The sequence below is a fragment of the Herpailurus yagouaroundi genome, unplaced genomic scaffold, assembly GCF_014898765.1.
Source record: "Herpailurus yagouaroundi ecotype Mexico unplaced genomic scaffold, PumYag 214, whole genome shotgun sequence".
Taxonomy (NCBI): domain Eukaryota; kingdom Metazoa; phylum Chordata; class Mammalia; order Carnivora; family Felidae; genus Herpailurus; species Herpailurus yagouaroundi.
Window position 1 is genome coordinate 919,458 of NW_024412445.1, and position 26,558 is coordinate 946,015.

The 26,558-nt window shown below is 52.3% G+C and overlaps 1 protein-coding gene and 1 long non-coding RNA gene across 5 annotated transcripts in view; both read left to right on the plus strand.

The window, feature by feature from the left end:
• OGDH (oxoglutarate dehydrogenase) overlaps positions 1-16,194 on the plus strand; it is a 65,068-nt gene extending 48,874 nt beyond the window's left edge. For all 4 annotated transcript variants that reach the window (XM_040454972.1, XM_040454974.1, XM_040454971.1 and 1 more), the window contains 14 exons: positions 14-142; positions 9,108-9,287; positions 9,591-9,743; positions 10,246-10,348; positions 10,464-10,592; positions 10,713-10,863; positions 11,104-11,231; positions 11,336-11,514; positions 11,907-11,978; positions 12,288-12,416; positions 12,763-12,835; positions 14,701-14,864; positions 14,952-15,106; positions 15,242-16,194. In XM_040454972.1, the coding sequence (XP_040310906.1) occupies positions 14-142; positions 9,108-9,287; positions 9,591-9,743; positions 10,246-10,348; positions 10,464-10,592; positions 10,713-10,863; positions 11,104-11,231; positions 11,336-11,514; positions 11,907-11,978; positions 12,288-12,416; positions 12,763-12,835; positions 14,701-14,864; positions 14,952-15,106; positions 15,242-15,362 (1,866 nt within the window). In that variant the 3' untranslated portion in view covers positions 15,363-16,194. The remainder of the gene's footprint in view (positions 1-13; positions 143-9,107; positions 9,288-9,590; positions 9,744-10,245; positions 10,349-10,463; positions 10,593-10,712; positions 10,864-11,103; positions 11,232-11,335; positions 11,515-11,906; positions 11,979-12,287; positions 12,417-12,762; positions 12,836-14,700; positions 14,865-14,951; positions 15,107-15,241) is intronic.
• Positions 16,195-25,201: 9,007 nt separating this feature from the next.
• LOC121016957 (uncharacterized) lies at positions 25,202-26,558 on the plus strand. Its single transcript, XR_005784550.1, has 2 exons — positions 25,202-25,255; positions 25,439-26,558. It is a non-coding gene; the product is annotated as an uncharacterized LOC121016957 (long non-coding RNA).

Here is a 26,558-nt window from a genome sequence, read left to right on the forward strand (position 1 = left end):
TGCATGTGTATAGGTCATGTCCATCCTTCTGCATGGAGATGCTGCCTTCGCCGGCCAGGGCATCGTGTATGAGACCTTCCATCTGAGCGACCTGCCGTCCTACACAACTCACGGCACCGTCCACGTGGTCGTCAACAACCAGGTAACCCGGGCTCCAGGCAGCCTCTGCATCTTGGTGGCAGAGACCACTGAGGCCACAGCATCGGGTTTGTGGTCAGACCCTCCCAAGGGCCCTTGTGCTCATACTAGTCTTACCTAGGGTGGCGTGTGTCAGTTTTTTAGCATAGTTGCTCTTTTCTGATTATAAAAATACATGTCTTTTTATAAGAATGTGGACAATGCATTGTCTTTTTTCTTTTTTTTTTTTTTTTTTAATGTTTGTTTATTTTTGAGAGAGAGGGTGCAAGCAGGGGAAGGGGAGGGGGGACCAAGGACCCTGCACCAAAAGCACAGAGCTGACGCTGGGCTCAAATCCATGAACTGTGAAAGCATGACCTGAGCCAAAGTCAGACGCTCAACCGACTGAGCCACCCAGGCGCCCCTGGATCATGTTTTTGATGTCAGATCTAAAGAAACTTTGCCTTGCCGAGGTCACGAAGATTTTCCCCCATCTGGAAGTTTTACAATTTCATCTTTTCTATAGGGTGTAGTCTGTGATGTATTTGGAGTTTCGAGGTGGGTGTAGATATCCACTTGTTCCGGTACAGTCTGTGGAAAGGACTGTCAAATGAATTGACCACGTGACTGCAGGTGTGTTCTGCCTCTGTTCTTTTCTACTGATGTGCATGTGTCCCTTCTGCTGACACCGCGTTGATGACGTAGCTCTGCTGTGTGTCTGGAGGCCGCCGTGGGAGTCCTCCGGCTTCCTTCCTTCTTCACATTGTTCTGGCTTTTCTAAGTTGGTAGCCTTTTCATCCAAACTGTAGAAGCAGCTTGTCAGTTTCCACAAAGCTCTGGTATTGTGATTAGAAGTGCGCTGGCAGGTATGTCCGCTAGGGAGGGGCCACAGCTGCAACAACATTGAGCCTTCTGATCTGAGAATACGTAAATCTCTCCGTTATTTTGATTCTTTTTAATTTCTGTCTAGGTATTTTGTAATCCTCCAAGTATAGATCCTGCACGTGTTTTGTGAGACACCTAAATATTTCACTGTTTGGGGGCTATCATAAAAGGTACTTTTTAAACACTTTACTATCCAGGTGTTACTAGGATATAGAAATAGAGTTCAGTTTTGCGTTTTTTATCCCACAACTTTATTAAACTCGCTTTTACTAATTTTTTTGTGATAGTTTGGAATTTCTGTATTAACAGTCCTGTCTTGGTGACAGTTTTGTTTCTTCATGTCCAACCTACATACATAAACACCTCGTGTTTCTCTTTCCTGTTGTGCGGCCAGGATGTAAGCAGAGCATGGAGGGGGAAGGGAAGACGTCCCTTCCTTGTTCCCCATTTAGGACAAAAGCGCTCAGTCTTGGCCGCTAAGTGTGGTGCTTGCAGTTGGTTTTCTGTCCATGCCTTTGCAGGCGGTTCCCAGTTTGTAGGCAGTATTTATCACAAGGGGCTGGTGTTTCTTAGCAGATGCTTTTCTGCGTCTCTGAAGATGGTCAACTGGTTTGCAGACAGTGAATCGACTCTGAGCGTGGGACTCTTGTGTCCGCTCACACACCACGTGGTTCTGTGTTGTTCTGGCCGTGTCAGCCTGGTCTGGCTGTCCAGGGTAGCACTGGCCTCATAAAGTAAGCTGGGAACTTCTCCCTTGTCTTCTGTTTTCTGGAAAAGCCTGTGTAGAGTGGGTGTTAACTTCCTCTGTAAACACTGAGTGGAATTTGCCGGCAGGAGGCTTGGTGGCCCAGAGTGTTGGCCATGGGAAGGCCTTTCCCTTGTCTTTGCGTTCAGGGCTCGATTGCATGGCACCTGATTTCTTCCCGTCCACCCTGTTGGGGCTTTGCTCCACGTTTTCTCTCTCTCAGCAGCTTTACTGAGCTGGGATCCCCACAACGGACAGCGGCTTCTGGTGTCCTCACTCTTGTAGAGCATCACGTCGTCTGAAGAAACTCTGTGTCTCTCAGCTGTCACATGCTTGCCCCCCGTGCTCCCCAGGCCTACATAGCCATTAGCCACATCATAGTCAGGACTTCATCCTTGTGATTGCCATGGATGGCTATCCTGTGGCTTTGTCAAGTGCTGTCCACCCACGTGTCTGTTGATGGACATTTGGACCGTTCGTACTTCCTGGCTGATACACATAATGCTGCTCCGGGTGCAGGCTTCTGTGTGGCACGTACCAGGAGCGGGGTTGTGGGGTCACATGGTAGCTCTGAGTACCCTCTGGAGGACCCCACAGACTGTTTTCCCAGGTGGCCGCCATTCCCCCCATGTCCGCAGTGTCTGAGGGCTCCCACTTTCCCAGGTCTTCTCTCACACTTCTTACTGTCTCCCTTCTGTCTCAGCCATCAAAGAGGGTGTGAACTGGTTTTTGCATTTCCCTAATGACTGACGATGTTGAGCATTTTCACATGTGTTTATTGGCCATTGGTAGATCTTTGGAGAAATATCCACAAAGATTTTCTGCCCATTTGTAAATTGGATTCTTTGTTATGAGTTGTGAGAATTCTTCATATATTGTGGATACAAGCCCTTTATCAGATAAATGATTTGCAAATGTTTCCTCTTACTTTATGGCTTTTTCACTTTCTTGAGTTGTTTTTTGAAGCCCAAACAAACGTTTTGTACTTTTCCTCCTTTGTTTCCCTCTAAGCTCTTATGTCTGTGACCCCCTGGAGTTAACTTTTGGGTGTGAGGCAAGGAGCGGGGGCTTGCCTTACACCTCACCACCTGTGAAGAAGACCGTCTTTCCCCCACCCACGTGACTTGGCATCATTCAGCTGCTTGAATCTGTAGATTTGTATCTTTTGACAAATTTGGGGAATTTTCAAACGTATCTTTTTTTCCAAACCACCTTCACTCCTTTTACCCATGCTCCTCCCCACTCCCACCTCTGGCAACCACCAAAACGTTCTCTATGAGTTTGGGTTTGGTTTTAAATTCCGCATACAAAGGAGTTCATACAGTATTTGTCTTCAACTTATTTCACTTAGCGAAATGCCCTCAAGGTCCATGCGTGTTGTCACAGATGACAAGATTTCTTTCTTTGATTTGTTTTTGGGTTTTTTTTTTATGTTTATTTATTTTTGAGAGAAGGAGGGGAAGGGCAGAGAGACGAGGATGGGCAGAGGATCAGAGGATAGGAAGCAGGCTCTGTGCTGACAGCACAGAGCCTGATGCAGAGCTCAAATTCATGAACCTCGAGATCATGACCTGAGCCAAAGCGGGACGCTTAACCGACAGAGCCACCCAGGTGCCCCTCCTTCTTTGATTTCCTAATAATTTTCCATTGTATATATATTACATCTTCTTTATCCATTCATCCGTTGATGGCTACCTGGATTGTTTACGTGTCTTGGCTATTGTAAATAAATCTGCAGTAAACATAGGGGTGCATGTATCTTTTTGAATTAGTGATTTTGTTTTCTTCAGATAAATACCCAGAAGTGGAATTACTGGGTCATAAGGTAGTTCCATTGTTAACTTTCTGAGGAACCTCTGTATTGTTTTCCGGAGTGACTGCACCAGTCTGCGTTCCCACCAGCAGTGAACGAGGGCTCCCCTTTCTCTGCATCCTCGCCAACACCTGTTGCTTCCTGAGTTGTTGATTTTCGCCATTCAGACAGGTGTGAGGTGGTATCTCATTGTGGTTTTGATTTGTATTTCCCTGATGATGAGTGATATGGAGCATGTTTTCATGTGTCTGTTGGCATCTGGATGTCTTCTTTGGGGAAATATCTGTTTAGATCCTCTGCCTGTTTTTTAATTGGATTGTTTTTTGCTGAGTTGTATCAGTTCTTATGTATTTGGAGTATGAATCCCATATATACAATTTGATATACAGTTTGCAAATATTTTCTCCCATTCCATGGCTGCCTTCTCATTGTGGTAATGGTTTCCTTCGCTGTGCAGAAACTTTTAGTTTGATAGAGCCCCACTTTGAGTTTTGCTTTTGTTTTCTTTGCTTTTGGTGTCATTTCCAAAAAGTCACTAAGACTAACATCCAAGAGCTTGCAGCCTGTGTTTTCTTCCAGGAGTTTTATGGTTTTCAGGCCTTACATTCAAGTCTTTGTTTTGAGTTTATTTTGTGTGTGATGGAAGAATGTGGTCTGGTTTCATTCTTTTGCATGTAGCCGTCCAGTTTTCCCAATGCCGTTTGTTGAAAAGACTGTCCTTTCCTCATTGTATATTTTTGGCTCCTTTGTCATAACTTAATTGACCATAGAGGTGTGGGTTTATTTCTGGGCTCTCCATTCTGCCATTGGTCTATGTGTCTGTTTTTATGACAGGACCACTGTTTTGATCATTACACTTCGTAGTATCATTTGAAATCAGGAAATGTGGCACCTCTAGCTTGGTTCTTCCTTCTCAATACTGTTTTGGCTCTTCGTGGTCTGGTAGTTCCATATAAATTTTAGGATTGGTTGCTCTATTTCTGTGAAAAATGCCACTGGTATTTCTATAGGGATTGAATTAAATTTGTAGGTGGCTTTAGGCAGTTTGGGCATTTTTAATATTTATTTTGCCAATCCATGAGCATGGTATATCTATTTGTGTCGTAATCAGTTTCTTTCATCAGAATGTCCTCAGTTTCCAGAGGACAGATCTCTCACCCCCTCTTTTATATTTATTTCTGCAGACAGTGTCTCTTACTTCAGACATTTATTAAGCCCCACCCCCTCTTTCTGGGTCTCCAGCGGCACCAACGTCAGACACGTTGTTAGACCCCACATTTCCTGAGGCTTTGTTCATGGTGCCCTTCAGTCTCTATTTCTTGAGATTTGGGGTGATCCCAAGGTCACTGATTCTTTCCTCTCTGCCCTGTTCCACTATACAGACCTCCATTCAGCGTTTTCCCCCAATTTCCTTTACTTTTCAGTTCTAAACTTCCTCTTAGTTCTCTTTATGTCTCCTGTGTCTTTGCTGAGAGCTTTTATTTTTTTCACGCGTGCCAGGCATGTTCGTAATTTCATCAAAGTGTTTTCCTGACATCTTTTGTGATATCTTTGTGAGGTGATTCTAATGTGTGTCATCGTGCTGCTGACTGCCGATTGCTTTCTCTCACTCCATGAGGTTTTCCCAGGTGTTGGTGTAACATTCCACTGGTTTTCAAATGACATTGGGATGTTTTGAGCATTGTGTTGTGAGACTCCGATCTTACTTAAATCTTCTGTGAGGCTCACCTCCTAGGCATCTTGGGTGGGGGTGGGGAAGGGCCACGGTGTTTTCTGTGGGCTGGCTGCAGCAGGGTGACGATTGTCTAATAGTGTCTTGGTCCTCTGGCTTTCCTGCCTGTGCCTGCTGGTGTTAGTTTATTTATCTTGAGAGACAAGAGACCGTGCAAGCAAGGGAGGAGCAGAGAGTGAAAGAGAGAGAGGATCCCAAGCACACTCTGCACTGCCAACACAGAGCCCAGCGAGGGGCTCGAACCCATGAACAGTCAGATCATACCTGAGCCAAAACCAAGGCTGACACTTACCCAACTGAGCCACCCAGGCGCCCCCTGCTGGCGTTGCCGAGCAACCTGCTCCAGCACCCAGCCCAGGGTATAGGAGGAGACGTCCTGGGACCTGTCATTGAGTCACTCCTCAGGCCCTATGGTCCCTGGCTAGTCTGACTTCTGTCTACCTTCAGAGTTTTATGTTTACTCTACAGATAATGTCCTGGGGCTTCCGTTGTCCTTGGTAGGAAGAATAGGGAAAGGTTCACCTCCTTCATCTTCCAGAAGTGCAAGTCCCTATGAGAACATTTCTTTTAAGTATAAATTCCGTTTCTTTAGTATACATAAGACTCTTCAGGTCTGTTTGTTCTTGAGTGAGCTATGGTAATTTCTTTCATGTAAGTCGTACAATTACAATTTGTGTCCTTAGAGTTTGTGATGTTCTGTTATTAGCATCTGTCCTGGAATCCCTTATCTCATTCCTGATATTGATAATTCGTGTCTTTTCTCTTTTTGTTTTCAATTGCTGTGGCTGTAGATTGGTTGTTGTTTCCAAAGGGACAGCTTTGGCTTCATTGCATTTTCTGTATTTTCCTGTTTTTCTAGTTCATTGATTTCTGCTCTTTGTTGTTCCTTTCCTTCTATTTGCTTTGGATTTAATGTAGCCTCTCTTCCTGGTTTCTTAAATCACTGGGGTGAAACCCTCCTTCTCTGCAATAGAAACATTTAATAACATTCCGATTTAAGAATCACGTTACACAAAAATGGTACAGGTAGGCCTTGGGTGTGTCAGACTTCTTGTGACAGAAAGCTAAGCATCCTGGTTGCACCTACCTGAGGCCGGATCCAGGGGAGAGTGTCCTAGGATGGCGGTGTCTGGAAACTACCCTCCCAGGAAGCTGGGCCCGTGTAGCCCAGAAGATAGAAGGCCCAGGAAGCATGAGGGCTCCCTTCCTGTGAGCGAATGATTCACACAGCAAGAATGTGACAGCAGAGTCGGCACCATGGGTGCTAACAACCAGAAATCAGGTCTCGGTGGAGTGACAGGAAGAACTTCAGCAACCAGCTCTGTTCCAGCTGGGGACCAGCCGCAGGGCTGAGGGAGACAGGGCTCCAGCCAGGGCTGACCTCAGGGTCTCTGGCTCTCACACCAGCAGTTCCAGTCAGTGGGGTCTTCCCACTGGTGCCCTCACGATGTCTTTAAAGACATCGCTAATGCAACAAGACCAGACATGAAAATTTCCATCCTTAGATCAATGGGGAGTTGGTTACATACTTTATGGTGTACCCACATGTGTGTCATATGGCTTACGTGAATTAACGCATGAAAATTAATATACATGAAATGCTCAGAATAGTGCCTGGCCCACAAATAAGCACTGACCTAAGTTATTGAAGTGATTAATACCACGCAGTGAAACTGTTTCAACTGTTTCATACACTGTTGAAATGACCTACAAGATCTGTTACGTGCAGAAAGGTATTGTGTGTAAACACCTATCTCCCTACGTCTGTGTGCGTGCACACCCACAGAGCACACCGTCTCCACACACACGTGTGTGTGCCCACATCCGTATGTGCTTAAAGACACAGAAGCTGGTAACTGGCGGACATTGGGGTGGGGGGCAGCCGAGGGCCTGAGGTCTTAACCTTCCAGAGCAGTTTCCTTCCTGTGAGGCACTAGAGACGGCACGCATGCTGTGATCACTAACTCACCAGTCCCTGTGCTCATTTCCCAGGCGAGGAGACTGTTGAAGACATGTCCATGAGAACTGTCATCAGTTAACATCCTCATCGGTTTCTATTTCTTATCTCTTTAGCTAGTGTGATAAAGGAGAGTACGTGAAAGCAACGTGTGATAAATGATGCCCAGTCTTCTGTAAGAGCTTCAGTTTAGCAAGGGTTTTCTTTAATCTCTTCACTGATTCTGATGCCACAGTTGATGGCGTGCGTGGGGTCGGTAAGATCTGTAGCAGGAGAAGTGGCTGCCGTCCTGGTCCTTGTCTTGCTAAGAACGTGTCTCAGGTTCAACCTTCTAAAATTCTCTCCTGAGGAAGCCTTCAGGAGCTAAATATTTTTCTGTGTGTGTCAAAACCCTGTTGGTACAAGAGTGGGAAATAAGCCATATGCCTGACGATAGAAGCCTTTGCATAACTTTTGGCAGAGCCATAGGAGGCAGTGCCGTATAAGCGTTAGAACATCTGATGTCTTAGAGAAAGAGTCCGTGTGCAGTGAGAGGAAGCACAGGGCACTTGTTTGTGCTGGCAGGAGCGTGGGGCACAGACACGCATGCTCACACTTTTGAAGAGCAGTTTACTGCTGTTCAGAAATGTCCACAGTGCTCGCCCTGTGCCTCAGTTCTCCCTGCTGGGAGAGTTCGCACATGAAGTCCATGTTGCTGGACCAACCCTGTGTAAGAATGTGTCCAGCAACAGCAGATTGACCACAGGCCACCAACATAGACAAATGCCAGTGCCTCGGAAAACCGAGGAGGTGGGGAGCCTTCCAGATGAAGGGAGACAAGACTGGCACGGGGTGATGTGCTGGATTGGACGCTGGACCGGGGCAGAAAGGTGGGTCATCAGGCATAGTGTGTGTGGACACCGTGGGTCAGGTTATGTATTTGGGACATGGAACTGCTCAGGCTAGTGAGGGCATGTCCCTGTTTTAGGAAATGGGGATTCTACAACTCAACCCTGAATGCTTCAGGAGGAAAAGTGGGGGTTACGGTATAGTTAGGGTTAGTTATTATAGGCTGTTAGAGAATAGCATTCAGAATTTTAAACATAGGTTACATGTGTACATGTGGAAAGAAAAACATCAAGATATTTCCACTGGCTGGTGGAAAGATACACAACTTTGTTTAACTTTTCATTTTTTTATACTGTTTTGCAAACTCTGTGTATTGAACATGTATGAATTTTGTTCATAGAATAAGAAACAACAAAAAAATTTTTTAAAGACCTAGGGGCACCTGGGGGGCTCAGTCAGTTGAGTGTCTGACTTCGGCTCAGGTCATGATCTCACAGCTTGTGAGTTTGAGCTCCAGGTCGGGCTCTGTGCTGACAACTCGGAGCCTGGATCCTGCTTCAGATTCTGTATCTCCCTCTCTCTCTGCCCCTCCCCCGCTCCCTCGCGCGCACGTGCTCTCTCTCTCTCTCTCAGAAATGAGTAAACATTAAAAAAATAATGATGTGGGGCGCCTGGGTGGCACAGTCGGTTAAGCGTCCAACTTCAGCCAGGTCACGATCTCGCGGTCCGTGGGTTCGAGCCCCGCATCGGGCTCTGGGCTGATGGCTCAGAGCCTGGAGCCTGTTTCCGATTCTGTGTCTCCCTCTCTCTCTGCCCCTCCCCCGTTCATGCTGTGTCTCTCTCTGTCCCAAAAATAAATAAATGTTGAAAAAAAAAGAAAAAAGAAAAAAAATAATAATGATGTAAATTTACAAATAAATAAATAAATAAGTAACCCTAAACAGGTACTTGGGGACCTGGTGGGGCTGGTGCAGCCGGGTGGCTGCCAGCTGGTGGCGCTCTGCCCACCCTGCCTGGGTGTCCCTTGCAGATCGGCTTCACCACAGACCCGCGCATGGCCCGCTCCTCACCCTACCCCACTGACGTGGCCCGCGTCGTGAATGCCCCCATTTTCCACGTGAACGCGGACGACCCAGAGGCCGTCATGTACGTGTGCAAGGTGGCAGCCGAGTGGAGGAGCACATTCCACAAGGACGTGGTGGTGGACCTGGTGAGCCACCCCCGTCTGCGCCAGGGAGAGAAGGGCCAGGCTCCCTGGCCAGGTTCGCCTTGCCTCCCCTCCCCAGAGCTCCCGAGGCTCCAGTCTGGGTGAGCCATGCCCGGGAAAGAAAGTAGCTGGGGTCTCATCCCAGGGTGTCCCCAGGTCGCTCTTGTTCCATCTCCTGTGACAGAGCAACTCTGGTGTGAAGGAGACATAGACCCTAATTCTAGAGGAGGTGCACTGAGGCATCACACAGGAGTTGGGGGCAGGCGCTTGTGTGTCTCTGACGCTGGCATCTTGGGCTGTGTCCAGGTGTGCTACCGGCGCAATGGCCACAATGAGATGGATGAGCCCATGTTCACGCAGCCGCTCATGTACAAGCAGATCCGCAAGCAGAAACCAGTGCTGCAGAAGTACGCGGAGTTGCTGGTGTCCCAGGGCGTGGTCAACCAGCCTGAGTATGAGGTGAGTATGAGGTGCGGCCGGCCGGAGGCCCCAAGTGAGAGCGTGCGCAGTATTTACAACTGTCACTTCTTGACTGTCCTGCGGCTGCAGGGAGCTCACAAAAGAGGTGGGTCTGAGAGCCCGGGGGCGGGCGGGGGCAGGTAAAGGGCCTGTTGTGGATCTGGTCACTCCTGACAGGTTAAGAGAGGCTTGTGCCCATGCTCAGGGCACAGAGGCAGGAAGGGCTGGCCTTGGTGGCCGTGTGGAGGTCAGGGCTGGTGATGGGGTGGCGCTGCGGGCCTCCCCTCTCCCAGTGGTGCTAGGAGTCCTATGAACTGGGCCAGTTTGCAAGGAAGCCAGCGGGGTGGGGGTGGGGGTGGGGGCTCCCCAGACTTGGAGAAGAAGGTGCTGGGCACAGAAAAGGACGGTAGCTCCTCGCTGGCCTCTGAGTGGTTGTGCACACGGGGACCCTGGAGCCTGTTGCGCAGCGCCCCCAACAGCTGTGCTGTGCCCCGCCCTCCAGGAGGAGATCTCCAAGTACGACAAGATCTGCGAGGAGGCCTTCACCAGGTCCAAGGACGAGAAGATCCTGCACATCAAGCACTGGCTGGACTCCCCCTGGCCTGGTGAGCAGCGGGGACGTCACCATGCGCCCCTCACCCACCCCCACAGCGCCCCCAGGGCCCACAGTTTGGTTCTGGGACGGTGGTGGCTGTGCGTCAGCTGGGCCTCCCATCATAGGCTTCTTCACCCTGGACGGGCAGCCGAGGAGCATGACCTGCCCGCCCACGGGCCTGACAGAGGACATTCTGACGCACATCGGGAACGTGGCCAGTTCCGTGCCCGTGGAGAACTTCACCATTCATGGAGGTGAGGAAGCCTCTGCCCCCCAGGAGGGAGTCAGGACCCCAGGGGCTGGGGCAGAGGAGACACCACAAGCTCTCATCACGAGGGGGTGTGACGGGCAGCTGGTGAGCGTCATCTCTACAGGGCTGAGCCGCATCCTGAAGACACGCGGGGAGCTGGTAAAGAACAGGACCGTGGACTGGGCCCTGGCGGAGTACATGGCTTTCGGCTCCCTCCTGAAGGAGGGTATCCACATCCGACTGAGCGGCCAGGATGTGGAGCGAGGCACCTTTAGGTAACTGCGTGATCTCGTGGCCCCAGTGAAGTGCAGGGGACAGAAGGGGAGGGCCCTGGCATTTATCCTGAGAAGAAAATCACTGCTGGGAAGCAGCCATGCAGTCCCGTTGTTGGCCCAGACACACCCCTTCCCTGCTCCGATGGGGGCACTTCAGCTGAGAACGAGTTACTGCCTGGGTCTCCTCGTCGGTCCAACGCCCTGCAACTCCCTCGTCTACCCTGTGCTGTTCCACCCCAGCCACCGCCACCACGTGCTCCATGACCAGAACGTGGACAAGAAGACCTGCATCCCCATGAACCACCTCTGGCCCAACCAGGCTCCCTACACCGTGTGCAACAGCTCGCTGTCTGAGTACGGGGTCCTGGGTGAGTGCCACGTCCCTCAGGCCCAGCCCTTGCTGCCCCTGCCCACCCGCCTGTAGGCTCAGGTCCACTCTCCTCCCTCCACCCTCCTCCTCCGTGCTCTGCAGGCTTCGAGCTGGGTTTTGCCATGGCCAGTCCCAACGCCCTGGTCCTCTGGGAGGCACAGTTTGGTGACTTCCACAACACGGCCCAGTGCATCATCGACCAGTTCATCTGCCCAGGACAGGCCAAGTGGGTGCGGCAGAACGGCATCGTGCTGCTGCTGCCCCACGGCATGGAGGGCATGGTGAGTCCCCGCCCTCCCTCCCGCCCAGGGTGCGGTCTTCTTCCCCCCGCCCCCCAGGGCAGGTGGTAGGTCCCACTCCACCTCTGGAGGGAAGCAGGGGTGCCAGTGCGGGTCACACCGGCTCAAACGCCCTGCCACCTCCCTGTCCCCGCCCTGCGCCTAGGAGGACTGTCCTCACTGCCGAGACCCCACGGGAGGAGCCGTGTGGAGCCAGGCTGTGGGCCCTGTCCTGACACAGAAGCACCCCTCCATGCTCTGGGGGCAGGAAAGGGGTCGAAATGCCAGCAGGTCGACGGAAGTTGGTGTTTTTCAGACCAGAAATGACCCAAGTCCGTTAAGGAAGAGACATTGCAAATACACCTTCTGCCTGTAACTTGTGTGTCTGGTTCCAGGGTCCAGAACATTCCTCTGCCCGGCCAGAGCGCTTCCTGCAGATGTGCAATGACGACCCGGACGTCCTACCAGTGAGTAGAGCACCCTCCCCCCACCCTCACCCCGGAGTGAGAGGCTCTGGTCCTGCTGCTGTGGGTGCTGCCTCGGGGGCCTGCAAGGAGCAGCTGTGCACAGATGGGTTCAGGCAGATGCTGTAGAGGAAAGTTCTGGCAATTTCAGGACTGACGGAGGGAGGGAAGGAGGGAGGGAACAGGACACAGAACCTCAATGAGAGCATGTGGCTGCTGCCAGAGCTCCTGGTGGGGTCCCCTCGTGCGCGCACCCTGCCAGGGCAGCCATGGTGCCTGAGGCAGGGCTGGGGCCTCTCCCTCATGCTGCAGAACCTGGAGGAGGCCAACTTCGACATAAACCAGCTGTACGACTGCAACTGGATCGTCGTCAACTGCTCCACGCCCGGCAACTTCTTCCATGTGCTGCGGCGGCAGATCCTCCTGCCCTTCCGGAAGCCGGTCAGTCAGGGCGTCCCTGTGCAGAGGCCAGGCCTCAGGAGTCCAGGGCCCCTGCCCAGCAGGGGGATAGACCTGTGGGTGGGGGATAGTGGGTGCTACACCAGGCAGGGTCCCAGTGAGCGGGCTCCTGGGCGGGACGTTAAAGGGGAAGTGGGTGTGAAGGACCCACAGTCCACAGAGCCTGGCTGTGGGTGGGGACCCCGAGGAGAGGCTGGGGGCCCAGGGCCAGGGTGCCGGCACTCAGCGCAGCTGAGAGAGTGGATGCGGGGCTCTTGGCCACACAGTGGGCCTCCCTCTGGACCCCATGGGGCCTGACCCATCACAGGCCTGTGCTCCTCCATTCCAGCTCATCATTTTCACCCCCAAGTCCCTGCTGCGGCATCCCGAGGCCAGAACCAGCTTCGACGAGATGCTCTCAGGTGGGTGTGCCGGGGGTAGGGTGGTGACGGTCTCCTGCGGTCGTTGCACACACACCAGTGAATGCAACGGCCCAGAAGCCAGAGTTTGCGCTTGGGTGTTGTGCCCCCGCCCCCGTCTGCAGCCTTTGCCTGGGCGCCCCAGGCCTCCTTCAGAGGTGGCAGAGCAAGTCAGCTAAGATCTCCCCCACTCTGAGGAGGGGGGCCTGCCGTGAGACCCACAGAGACCCCAGGCCCCTGGGCCGGGCAGCTGCCTTCATCTTCAGTCGAGGTGAAGCCTCCCCAGTCTGTTTGAACCCCCCCAGACCCAGTGGCTACCACCCTGCTGCTGTGCCTGGGTCACCCGGTAGGGGCCCTGCACGTGGGTGCAGCCGTGCAGCTCATGTCCTCCTGTGTCTGGCCATTTGTGCTCCCGTCCTGCCCCGCAGGCGTCACAGAGCAGGTGCTGGGACCATTTCCGCCCTGTGGCTGTTGACCTACCCTGTCTGGGCGGTCTGCTCGAGTGGACTGTTCATCCTTTGGTGCACATGGTGTTGCTCCCACGTTCAAGCAGTTGAGAGTGACACTTCTGTGGACGTGGGTGTACAGACGCCTCTTCTGGAGTCTGCTTTCCACTCACTCGGGCCCATCCCTGAGGCGGGGACCCACGTAATTCTGTTCGTGGGATTTTGAGGAACTGTTGTCCACGGCGGCCACGCCATCTCACGTTCAGCCCGCCAGAGCTCGTCTCTACACTTGTGTGACAGTAATGCTGAGCCCCTTCACGCACGTCTGCTGGCTATCTGGGCGTCCGCTTTGGACAAGCATCTGTGCGTGGTTTCACCTGAGTTTGAGTTAGGCTGTTTGCCTTGTTGAATTGTGGTTCTTGGTGTGTGGAGGTTACTAATCCAGCATCAGGTACGTCACTACGGAATAGCAATAAGCCTGACCCCCCAGGACACGCGTCTTTGTTCACTTGTGTCTTCAGTGCTTTTCAGCAGCACCTTACAGTTTTTATCCCAAGTCCTCACCGTTTCCGGTTATCCCGTCGATGCTGGTGCACATGGGCTTTCTGGTTCGTGTTTGGATTAGTCGTTGTTAGTCTGCAGAAATACAACTGAGCACTGAGTATGGACATTTTTATCCTGCAACTTTGCTGGGTTGGTTTATTCTAATCTCTAGGGTTTTGGCCATCTGCACACTGATTGTTTTACCTTTTCCTTTCCCAGTTCAGAGGCCTCTCATTTTCCTTTCTCCCCTCACTGGTCTGGCTGAGACTTCCAGCATGAGGTTGGGCAGGAGTGGTGGCCGTGGGCGTCCCTGTCTTCTTCCTGATCTTAGAGGAAGAGCTCTGTCACCCCCAAGTCTGGTGCTCGTGGTGGGCTTTTTGTATCTGGCCTATATTCCACAGGCAGAGTTCCTGTAGCACGATTGTGCATGTGTCATGTGTGTATCACTAAGTGAGACCCTTTTCTGGATGCCCCTTCCAGAGGGCAGTCTGGTTCTCCTGGCCGGGCCAGCGCTGGAAAACTGAGTATGTGTTCCAGCTACGCGGAAGGTTCGGTGTTTGTACCTCGTGGGGAATCTGAGCCAAGTGAGCAGAGTTCGTTGCCCTCCTGTTGGGAGGAAGGAACCGGTGTTGCTTGCTGTCTGGGGCTGGCCTTGCCTACTATGCACTGCACACGATGTGCTTCTCAAGGCACTCTGGGTCCGGAAGGATTCCAGGGCCCCCTCCCCCAGGCTGGTGCTCGTTCAGAGCTGATGTTCAGAGCTGGTGTTCTCGCGTGGCTGCCCCGGAGGCCCGGCTCCTGCACGAGCAGCAGCAGTGGGCCCTGGGTGCCCTCAGCCAGGTCCTGAGAGGACCCCCGGCCGTGGGGATTCTCTTGTAGGAACCCACTTCCAGCGGGTGATCCCAGAAGACGGCCTGGCGGCTCAGAACCCAGCAAACGTCCGGAGACTTCTCTTCTGCACCGGCAAGGTGTACTATGACCTCACCCGCGAGCGGAAGGCCCGGGGCATGGCCGAGCAGGTGGCCATCACCAGGATTGAACAGGTGGGGGCAGATGGCACTGCGGTGGGGGCCAGCATCCCTCCTTGCCCGAGGCACCATCCCCTCTGACGGGAACCCCTCATTCTGCAGTTGTCCCCGTTCCCCTTCGACCTGCTGCTGCAGGAGGTGCGCAAGTACCCCAACGCTGAGCTGGCCTGGTGCCAGGAGGAGCACAAGAACCAGGGCTACTACGACTACGTGAAGCCGCGGCTGCGCACCACCATCAGCCGTGCCAAGCCAGTGTGGTGAGCAGGGGCTGGGGGCGGCCCTGGGAACTGGCTGCCTTGGGGGCAATGGGGGCGGGGCCTGGGAGCTGGCTCAGCGGGGGCTGAGGCTCTGGGCTCACTGTGCCCCCACGGTACCCCCCCTCCCCCCCGCAGGTACGCTGGCCGGGATCCAGCCGCAGCTCCGGCCACTGGCAACAAGAAGACCCACCTGACAGAGCTGCAGCGCCTCCTGGACACGGCCTTCGACCTGGACGCCTTCAAGAACTTCTCGTAGACGCTGCCCAGGCCACCTGAGCCGCCACCCTCCACGCCACGGCCGCCCCTCGCTTCTCCACTAAAGAATAGTGCCTCAGCGCTGTCCGCACCTCTGCTGTCCACCGCACCGCACACCCTGTCCCGCTTAACGTTAGGCTGCTATACCCCCAGTGCTTGGCCACCCCCCAGGCCAGATGCCCCCAGGCACCGCGACTTCTGTCCAGCTGAGCATCCCGCGTGGAGAGGGGCCCTTGCGGGTGTCCCAGGAGGGTCTGCCGTGCCCCGGCCCTCTTGCACTGCAGGCCCAGCCTCACACCACCCACCCCAACCCCCAGAGCGGCGGGAGAGGGCAGGCTCCACTGGGGCCCCCACTGCGTGGTGAACCGAGGCGCTGGGTGGGGCTGCAGGCGGGAGGTGGCCTGCATCTGGTCTGGCACAGAGAGGGCAGGTCCGTTCTCTGCGGCATCCACTTCTGGCCTTCGAGAGGGGCCTGGGCCACTCGTGGGGCCCGTGCACACTGCACCCACCTGGGGCCAGGCCACACCCAGGCCATAGGATGCAGGGCTCAGGGCCAGGCCAGGGCGTGGCCACTGCCTGCCCCCCGCATACACACCCGCCCCCTCAGCCCACCCTCGTGTCCCGCTTCTCCTGACGCCAACGCTGTGGAGACGGAAGCGGTCTTGTCTGGGCCGTGCCGTAGCTGGTCAGGGGGTACAGGAGGTCCAGGGCCAGGGGTGGCTCCCCTCACCCATCACAGGGACAAATCTGATTTATTTATTTTGGTTAAAAAAACAAAAACAAAAATAACTTTGCATTGCATTTGGCTTGACCCATAAACGAAGTTACCCTCAGGCTGTCTGTGTGGTTCTGTTACCCACCCACCCCCCCACCCCCATCCTGCCGCGGAAGCAGCCTCTCACTGCATGGCCCTGTGTCACAGGTACAGATTGTGCCCGGTGGTCCCTCCTTAGACCCCGGGCTGGTCGGCCTGCTCCCCAACGAGTTTGTGCCCCTGGACAACCTCTGCAGGGGAACCAGCCACGCGTGCAGAACCCCCGGGGCCTGGTGTCCCCTCTTGACAAGAGCCCCACCATCTTGGGCTCACAGCACACCATCCTCTGCCTCCTGGGAGGTCAGCAGGTTCCAGCACTGAGCGAGCTCAGGGAAAGGCCTGAGTGTGGACACGGGCTAATGGCCACCCCATCTTCTAGGACGCACTTGGGTCCCTTGTTCTTGAAGCCTCTTGGAATCTTTTCGTGTTGTCCCGTGTGCTCCTTGTGGCTTGGCCGTGGGTCCTCCAGCCCTGGTGTGACTGGCCACACACAGGCGGAGCTGGGTGTGGGGTCAGGACAACAGGACCAGCAGGGCGCTGCATCTGATGGAGTCGGCAGGGTGGATCAGGGTTAAAGGAGGCAAAAAATGAGAGGCAGGAGCCTCTTCCCTTCCCTGGGGTCCCCTCTCCACTTGCTGCAGCCTGGGAGGCCTGCGGTGAAGGAATGTCGCCTCTCGATGCCACCACCTTGTGGTTGGCGCGTAGAGCGAGAGCCGCTGGGGGGCGCTTTGACAAGGCGCTGCTTAGACCTCGATGGGCAGCTGTCTGCTCACCCTTCGGTCGCCCCTACCTCTGCGCGAAAGAAGAGCATCCTGCCTGCTCCGACAGGGCTTTAGGGAGGGCAAGTGTGAGCATGCACCTGCTGAGGGGTGTTTCTGGACAGAGAGGCCCTTCGGACACCCGCACCAGCTTGAAACCTTGCTGTGCTGGGGGGCCTGGACCCCAGGAGGCTGCAGCCCCAGGACAGGTGACCTGGGCAAGGAGGAGGTTGGGGGGGGGTGGCCCAGGTGAGGCTGACGCCTGACCCATCTTAGGCAGGTATGGGGTGAGGTGCCCACCCAACTTCTCCAGTGGAAATAGAGGGAATTGGAATCAATGTGGAACCAATTTCTGCCCTAAATTAGGTGGGGCAGTGAGCTCCGCCCTTCCCCACCCCCCACCGTCAGCTAGTATTCAGTTGGGCCCAGACCCAGCAGAACGATAGAAAATGGTCTGGGGCCACACTGCCCACACCCCCACCTCAAGCTCCCACTGTCCCTTCAGAGCCCATGTCACATAACCCCCCATCTCCCAGCCCTGATGACTTCATCACCTCAGGGTCCTTTTCCTTTTCTTTTCTTTCTTTTAATGTTTATTTACTTTTGAGAAAGCAAGAGACAGTGTGAGCGGGAAAGGAGAACGAGAGGGAGACACAGAATCGGAAGCAGGCTCCAGGCTCCGAGCTGTCAGCACAGAGCCTCACGCGGGGCTCAAACCCACAAATCACGAGATCATGACCTGAGCTGAAGTTGGACGCTCAACTGACTGAGCCCCCCAGGCGCCCCATCAGGGCCCTTTTCTTAATTGAGAGGTAATTGATACATGCCGTTATAGTCCAGGTGTACAACGTGGTTCCATGTTACTAGCATCTGTACCATACATACTTACAATTAGTTTTTCTTACGACGAGAACTTTTCAAACTTACTCCCTTAGAAACTTTCAAATACGCATTAACTACAACCACTGTGCTGCGCGCTGTACCCCAGAGCTCACTCACAGTGTAAGGAAATGTGTCCCTTGTGACCCCCTGAGCCCAGGGCCCCCCTTTCACTGCCCCAGCCTGTTAGCCCCTGTGTGCCTGGGATAACCACCCGGCCTCAAGCCCTCCCTCTCCCCGTCCCCCCGTCTGCTGGGGTCAGATGGGCAGGCAGAGGCCCCGTCTCCCCAGCCCAGGGTCCCCCTGCCTTTGGTGGCCCTTGGCTTGGACACACGGCCCCAGGGTGTTCCTGCCGTCTCCCTGGTCGGCTGTGGCCACCTGAGGGAGTCTCTAGGGCTGTGCTCTCCCCTCCACGCTGGGACCTTCTTCACCTTGGGAACGAGGGGGTTCAGATTTCCTGCTGCCTCCTTGGCTCCAGATCACGATTAGCCTTAAGAACGGGGTTTGGCAGCCCCAAATAGGGACATTTATTTCTTCCTTTCCAATAGACATGGTTTTTATTCCCTTTTCTTGCCTTGTCACACAGGCCGGAGTCATGTCACCATGCTGGACGAGGGCCGTGACGGCAGATGGCTTGCTTTGCTTTCAGTCAGGGAGAAAGAGCTCAGTCTTTCAGCATTAAGTATGATGTTAGCCGCAGGTGCTTTGTAGACTTCTTTATCTGGTTAGGAAGTTCCCCTCTGTTTTTATTTTTCTGGGAGTTTTTATCCTAAATGGTGTTGAATTCCGTCAAATGCTTTACCGACAGTGATGGTCACAATCATGTGATTTTCCTTCATTAGTCTGTCATGTTGGTTGGTTTTTGAACATTGAACTGTCCTTGGATCCCTGGATGAACCTCTGCTTGGTCACGATGTGGGATGTCTTTTATACATTGATAATATTTTGTTACGGACGCTCTTCCATGAGGATTCTATTCTCTATGCAGCTATCAATCTATAGCTTCTTTGAGTGCGATCTGCGTTCTTTACCAGTCTTGCTAGGGATTGGTCAACATTATTGATCTTTTCAAGAAACCAGATTTTTGTTTCATTAATTTTTTCTACTTAGCTTTTCTGTTTCTGGTTCACTGATTTATAGTCTTTATTATTTATTCCTCTACTTGCTTTGGGTTTATCTTGCTCTTCTTTTTCTAGGTTCTTGGGTGAGAGTGTAGGTTATTAAATTGAGACTTTTCTTCATCTCTAATTAATGCATTTACTTCCATAGATTTCCCTGTCAGCACTGCTGTTAGCTGTGGCTCGCAAATTTTGATATGTTGTATTTTTTCATTTTCATTGAATTTGGTACATTGAAAAAGTTTTCCCTTGAGACTCCCTCTCTAAAACATGTGTTGCTTCCTGTTCTCTTTCTGTTATTGATTGTGTTGATTCCATTGTCCCTAGAGAAAGGCACTGTATATGACATCAGTTGTGTCAAATTCACTGAGATTTGTTTTATGGTCCATGATATGGTCCATCTTGGTGTGTGTTTCATTGGCACTTGGAAAGAATGTGCATTGGGCAAAGTGTCTCGTCAATGTCTATTAGATCCTGTTGGTTGATGGTTGTTGACTCCTTCTACATCATGATGGATTTTCTCTCTAGCTTTCCATAGTTGTTGAGAGAGAGATGGTGAAATCTTCAAGTACAGCTGTGGTTTCTCATTTTCTTCTTTCGTTCTTAGTTTTTTGTTCACTTATTTTGTAGCTTTGTTGTTTGGTACATGGACATTTAGGATTGCTGTGTCTTCTCGGTAGATTGGCCCTTTTTTCATTATGACTCCATTAATTCTCTCTACTCTGAAGTCTACTTTATCTGATGATAATAGAGCCACCTCTGCTTTTCTTTGCTTAATATCTCCAGGTATATAAATATCTTTATCTTTTTCCATTCTTTTACTTTCAACCTGCCTATAAGTTATTTTTTAAGTGAGAGTCTGGTAGACAGCATGTAATATTTATCCATTCTCCCAATCTTTATCTTTTAATTGGTATATTCAGACCATTTACATTTAGTGTAATTGTTACTATGTCAGAGCTTAAGTATGCCATGTTATTTTTAATTTCTGTTTGTTCTTCCTGTTTTTAATTTCTATCCTTTTTTTCTTGCCTTTCTGTGAACTACCATGTTTTTTATAATTCCATTTTTATTTATCTGTAGTGTTTTTGACCACTGGTATTTGTCTATGGTATAGCTTCTTAGTGGTTGCTGTAGGTATGACATAATGTGTATGTTACTTGTCACAGTCTATTGGAGTCATCATTTTAACAGTTCAAGTAAAGTGCAGAAAATGTATTTCCCGGGGTGCCTGGGTGGCTAGTCGGTTGAGCGTCCGACTTCAACTCAGGTCATGATCTCACAGTTTGTGGGTTCGAGCCCCACGTCGAGCTCTCTGCTGACAGCTCAGAGCCTGGAGCCTGCTTTGGATTCTGTCTTCCTCTCTCTCTCTCTGTCCCTCCCCCACTTGTGCTCGCTCTCTCTCTCAAAAATAAATTAAAATGGTAAAAAAAATATTTTTAGAAAATGTAGTTCCCTATACATCCCTTTACCCTTTCCACTTAAAATATAATCGCCCTAAATATTTCCTTTGTGTACATTTAGAACCACATCAGACAGTGTTATAAGTTCTGCTTCAACCACCAAACACAATTTAGAAGACCCAGTTCTATTTTACTTAAAAACATGGTTTGCTCTCTGTGTTTTTTCCTTTCTGATGGTCAGACATGCTTTCTTTTATCATTTCCCTTCTGTTTAGAGAACGTGTTTCAGCTATTCTTTTAGGGTAGGTCTGCCGCTGACAAATCTCTTACTTTCCCTACATCTGAGAATGTATTGGCTGCCTCTTCATTCCTTGAGGATATTTTTGCTGCTTTTGCAGTTCTTTTCTTTTAGTGTTTGGAAATGTGTCACTTCCTTCTGGCTTCCCTGGTTTCCAATGAGAAATCCTGTCACATTAATTGTCCTGCTGCATGGAACAGTGTTTCTCAGTCTTTAGTTTTTAGAAGTTTGCTTATGATATGTCTCGGCACAGGTCTCTTTGGGTTTATCCACTCTAGGACTTGCTCACCTTCTTGAAGCTGTATGTGTTTGCCTTTCGTCATATTTGGAGTGTTTTCAGACACTATTTCTTTAGGTGCTCTTCCAGCTGCCCTCTTTCTCCTCTCCTTCCAGGACGCTGATAAAAACAAATGTTAGATCCTTTGTTCTTGTCCCACAAGTCCCTGAGCTTGGTTTTGTTTCATTTTTCCAGTCAGTTTCTCTCTGTTGTTCAGACTGGGTTCATTTCTGTTGTTCTTCCTTCCAGCTGTGCCATCCTCTGCCCTCTCCATTCTGCCGGCAAGCCCACCCATTGAGTTTTTAAATTTCATTTATGGTGTTTGTACTTGTAAATTTTCCACTTGGCTCTTCTTCATACTTTCTATTTATTGAGGCTGTTTCTTAAATTTGTTCTAAGAGTGTTCATAAGTGCGTGTTGAAGCATGTTCACGACAGCGGCTTTAAAATCTCTGTCAGATAATTCTAACATTTCTTTCACTTTGGCATTAGCATCTATTGTCTTCTTAAATATGAAGTTCATGAGACCGAGCCCCACATCAGGCTCTCTATCAGTGCAGAGCCCACTTTAGATCCTCTGCTCCCCTCTCTCTCTGCCCCTCCCCTGCTCACAGTCTCCCTCTCTCTCTCTCTCAAAAGTAAATAAACACCAGGGCGCCTGGGTGGCTCAGTTGGTTAAGCATCCAACTTCAGCTCAGGTCATGTCATGATCTCATGGTTTGTGAGTTCCAGCTCTGCATCGAGCTGACAGTGTGGATCCTGCTTGAGATTCTCTCTGTCTCCCTCTCTCTCTGCCCCCTGCTCCTGCCCTGCTCATTCTCTAAATAAATAAATAAATAAATAAATAAATAAATAAATAAATATTTTTAATTTTTTTTATGTTTTTTTTTATTTATTTTTGAGACAGAGAGAGACAGAGCATGAGCAGGGGAGGGGCAGAGAGAGGGAGACACAGAATCCGAAGCAGGCTCCAGGCTCCAAGCTGTCAGCACAGAGCCCGACATGGGGCTTGAACTCACAGACCGTAAGATCATGACCTGAGCCGAAGTCGGACGCTTAACCGACTGAGCCACCCAGGCGCCCCAGTAAGTGAATATTTTTTTAAAAAAGAGACATAAATGTAAGAGCTAAAGTTATCAACTGTTAGAAGAAAACGTTAGTATAAACCTTTGTGACCCTGAATTAGGCAATGGGTTTTTTATATATGATACAAAAAGCATAAATAACATATATATTAGACATCATTTTAAAAATTGTAAGTCAATAGACACCATCAAGAAAGTAAAAAGGCAACTCAGAGTGAAAGAAAATATTTACACATCATCTATCTGATAAAGGACTTGTGTCTAGAATATATAAAGTATTCCTACAACTCGATAAGGCAACTAATTAAAGTATAGAAATAGGTAATGGGCACATTAAAGATGTTCAACATCATTAGTCACCAGGGAAACGCAAGTCAAAACCACAATAGGGGGCGCCTGGCTGGCACCGTTGGAAGAACTTGTGACTCTTGGTCTCAGGGGTCATGAGTTTGAGCCCCATATTGGGCATAGAGGTTATTTAAAAAACACGCACACACACACACACACACACACACAATGAGGGGCGCCTGGGTGGCTCAGTCGGTTGAGCGTCCAGCTTCAGCTTAGTTCATGAGCTCATGGTCTGAGTTTGAGCCCTGCGTCGGGCTCTGTGCTGACAGCTCAGAGCCTGGAGCCTGTTTCAGATTCTGTGTCTCCCTCTCTCTCTGTTCCTCCCCCACTCGTGCTCTTGCTCTCTCTATCTCTCTCTCTCTCTCTCAAAAATAAATAAAACATTTAAAAAAATTACAAAGAAAAAAAACACAATGAGATGCCACTTCACATTCACTAGTATGACTATAGTGAGTAAGACACAGGATGTGGAAAAACTGGACCCCTCGTGCACTGGTGGGAACGTAAGATACTGTGCAAGACAATCCAGTGGTGCCTCACGTGCTAAACCTAGAGTTCTCGTATGACCCACAACATGTCCACACAGAAACGTGTATATGCATTACTCATAATAGCCAAAAGGCAGAAACAATCCAAATGCCCCTTAACTGATGGGTACAAAGGCCTGTCCATCCACGTGACAAGCAGTCCTCGGCCTCAAACAGGAGTGCGGTCTTGCAACAGCGTGGCCGAACCCAGGAACAGTAAGTGAGGCGGCCAGATAGGAAAGACCGCGTGCCATGTGATACCGTAGGTAGGAAACGTCCAGAGCAGTCAAATTCAAGGGGACAGAAAGTAGACGGCTGGTTGCCAGGGGCTGGGGGAGGCTTGGGGAGTGAGCGCCCGGGAGCGGGATTTCTCCCCGGAGGATGCAGATGTCCTCAACTTGTGCCTATGGCGGCACTATTCCGAATACACATAGTGCCACCAAAGTGTATACTTCAAGCGGCTGAACAGTATCTCCACTAAAATGATGTTGAGAACTGGGGTTTGGACGGTGGTGGCTGTGGGGGAGGACCTGCCAGAGGAGTGGGATCAGTGGGCCTGGGGCAGGATCCGGAGTACCACCTGTGCACATGCCGAGGCCGGAATCAAAAAGAGACAGATGAGGGTGGCAGGAGATTCGTGAAAGACAAAGCTCCAGGGCCACACGTGTCACCGCAGAGGGCAGCCCTGAGGACTGAGCCCAGGCTGGCCACTGCCCGGGGACAGTGGGGGACAGCAAGTCTGGAGAAAGCGGGGTGGCTGCAGGGAGACAGGTCCCCGAGGGCTGGCAGTCCCCGGTTTTTGGTGGGAGGCGCTGAGGGACCTGATGCAGGGGAGGAGACAGAGGAAGCGGGCCCCGCAGACACCCTAACAGAGGACCACAAACCAGGGGCCCCAAATCACAGCAGTTCATTCTCCCCAGTCTGGAGGCCGAAGTCTGAAATCAGAGTGTGCGGGGCCACACTCCCTCTGGGGCTCTGGGGTAGCACCCTTCCGGGCACCTCCAACTTCCTTGGCTGCTGGCCGCATACCTCCCGTCTCTGCCCATGGCTGCATCGCCATTTGTGGGTCTGTCTCTAAAGTCGCCTTGTCTCTCCCTGACCCTCTCAGGACCACCTGGCTAATCCTTTCCCAGTCCTTGGTCACACCTCTTGTCCTAGGAAGTGATGTCCACAAACTCTGGGGACGAGGACATGGACATGTCTTTGGGGACCACTAATCTGCCCACTGCAAGCAGCAACCTCCAGGGAAGAGAGGACTGGGTCAGTAGCAGGTGCAGCTGGACAGGGACGCGGGTTGTGTCCCTGTTAGTTCGATTAGCTCCTGAAATCCCGAGCAGGCCCTCTGGAGAGCGTGCAGGAAGCTGGGGACAGTGGTCTATGTCTGGCAGAGCTGGATGAATTGACCAAGAACAGGTACACTGTAGACAATGGTAGGGAAGGAAAACAGAGGCAGAGGGGGCGGGTGCCAGGCTGCATGTGCGAATGGAGACAGGTTTGAAGAGCCCAGGAGCAGATGCTTCGGGAGGATGTGGATGCCACCAGAGGTGCTACCTTGGTGGGGGTGCGTCCTGTGTCACAAGCTCTTGGGGGACACAGTGTGGACACTGCCCTTCTCTCCGCTGCCCACCCGCCCCCACTGAGGCTCAGGGCTGGAGTGGTTGCCCTGTGGGCGTGGGAGTCTCCGTGGCTGGCAGAGACAGGGACGCAGCTGACTTTTGTCCTCACCTTCCAGATGTCCACTCCTTGCCGGACCCCAAGGGTCAGGGGCTTGGGAAACAAACAGTAACAGTGAGAGTCTTGCTGGTCATGGGTCACAGGAGCCCCCAGGAGACCCTGCCTGTGCCAACGGGGCAGCCCCCGCTGAGACACAGGAACGCTGGGGTAGGTAGGTGGAGGTGGAGGCGGGTGACCCCAGGGACCCAGGAGGAGGCGGAGTCAGGCCCAGCTCTGGGTAGGGAACAAGTGCGTGTGGTCTCTGCTGCTGCCCGAGAGAGTTTACACATGGAATACAGGAAGGAGGTACACCAAAAATAATTTTTGTTAGGGGAGACGAAGTTGCAGTAAAATTTATTCTATTTGCTTATTTTTAATTTTTTACATGAATATGTATTACTTTTATGGCAAAAAAATTTAAAAACTAATACAATTTGCTAAGCCTGGAGGTGGGGTCTGGGGTGAGGCCAGGGTGCCTCGGGTGGGGCGGGGCCTGAGGCTGGGGTGGAGTCTGGGGTGGGGTGGAGTCGGGATGGGGGCCCAACCCCGAGGCCCGGGGTGAGGCCTGCGTGGGGCGGGGTCTGGGTGGGGTGGAGCAGGGGCGGGGTGGGGCGGGGTCTGGGGCGGGGACCCTGAGGCCTGGGGTGAGGCTTGGATGGGGTCTGGAGTGAGGTGAGCTCTGGGGTGGGGTAGGGCCTGGGGGTTGGGTGGGGTCTGGGTGGGGTGGGGTCTGGGGATGGGGGCCGGGAGGCCTGGGTGGGGCCTGGGCGGGTTTCCTCGCCAGCACCCCTTGCAAGAAGAAAACAGGACGGTGCCCCGGGAGCAGTCCCTGAGCGCCGACCTGCCGCGTCGCAGTGACCCTGCCGTGCCGGCGCCAGGACCGGTCACCCAGCGCGGCCTGCAGCTCCTCGCCAGCGGCCAAGGACACCCTTGAGAAAAAGTTCGGTCCCCTGTACCCGTCTCCGAGTCCCTGGGAGACGCCGCCGTCCTGCGCCACCGCCCACCTCGGCAGCCCCTGCCGTCACCCCGCGGGTCTGCCGGGACTCCCGGAAGCCGCTGTGCGCGGCCAGCGTTCCCCGAGGCTCTGGGTTCCCTGCCCTGGGCGGAGGCAGCCAGCTACAGCATCGGGGGTTTGAGGAGTGCGCGCACCACTTACAAACACGCCCTCCATCCACTTCCTGCCTGTGTCTCTCCTGCCTCCCGCGCCCCGCCACGATTCTGCCACGTGCCTCCACTTCCGGCTGCACACCTCTCGGCGGGTCTCACCGGGGCCTCTAGGCCGGCCTCCGGTCCCCAGGTCCTGCCGGGGTCCCCCAGGGCCGTCCGCAGCCAAGCCCCTTCCTTCCCGCCTGTAGCCCGCGCCCAGGGAGCCCCAGCGTCGCCGCATGCCTTCCCCACCCACCCAAGGTCGCTGCGAGGGTCCCGGCCCCGGGGCCTCTGCCGGCCATTTCTCCAGGCCGATTTTCTGGAGTTTTCCGAGTCAGACCAGCGCTGGGGGCTGACCCCCGCGTGGCCTTGTCATGATTAGGTTCAGGTTAAACATTTCTGGTCGCGAGTCACACGGATGTCAGCGGCCCCGCGCCCAGCCTTGCGGACTTGGTCACTCATTTGGTTAAGGGGGTGTTTGAGCCACATCTTTATTGCAAAGTACTTTTCTACACCTGGGGAAGATCTTCTGCTCAATGAACGGTTTTAAGAAACTATGCTGTCATCATACACAACTTTGTATCCTGGTTTTTTACTTAGATTGAATTGTGAATGTCTTCTCATACAATTAAACAGCTCCAACAGCTGATTTGGGCGCTCCCTAAATTGCAGCCTGCGGGGGTACTGTACTGAATGAGCATGACTCCGGGCTTACAGATGGACGCTTGGCCACTGCACGTTTACCTGGGCTCGCTTGCTGATGTATTTTCAGCTGAGAACAATGTCTGGCAAGTAGCAGGAGCTCAATGAAAAGTTTTGAAAGGTCGAA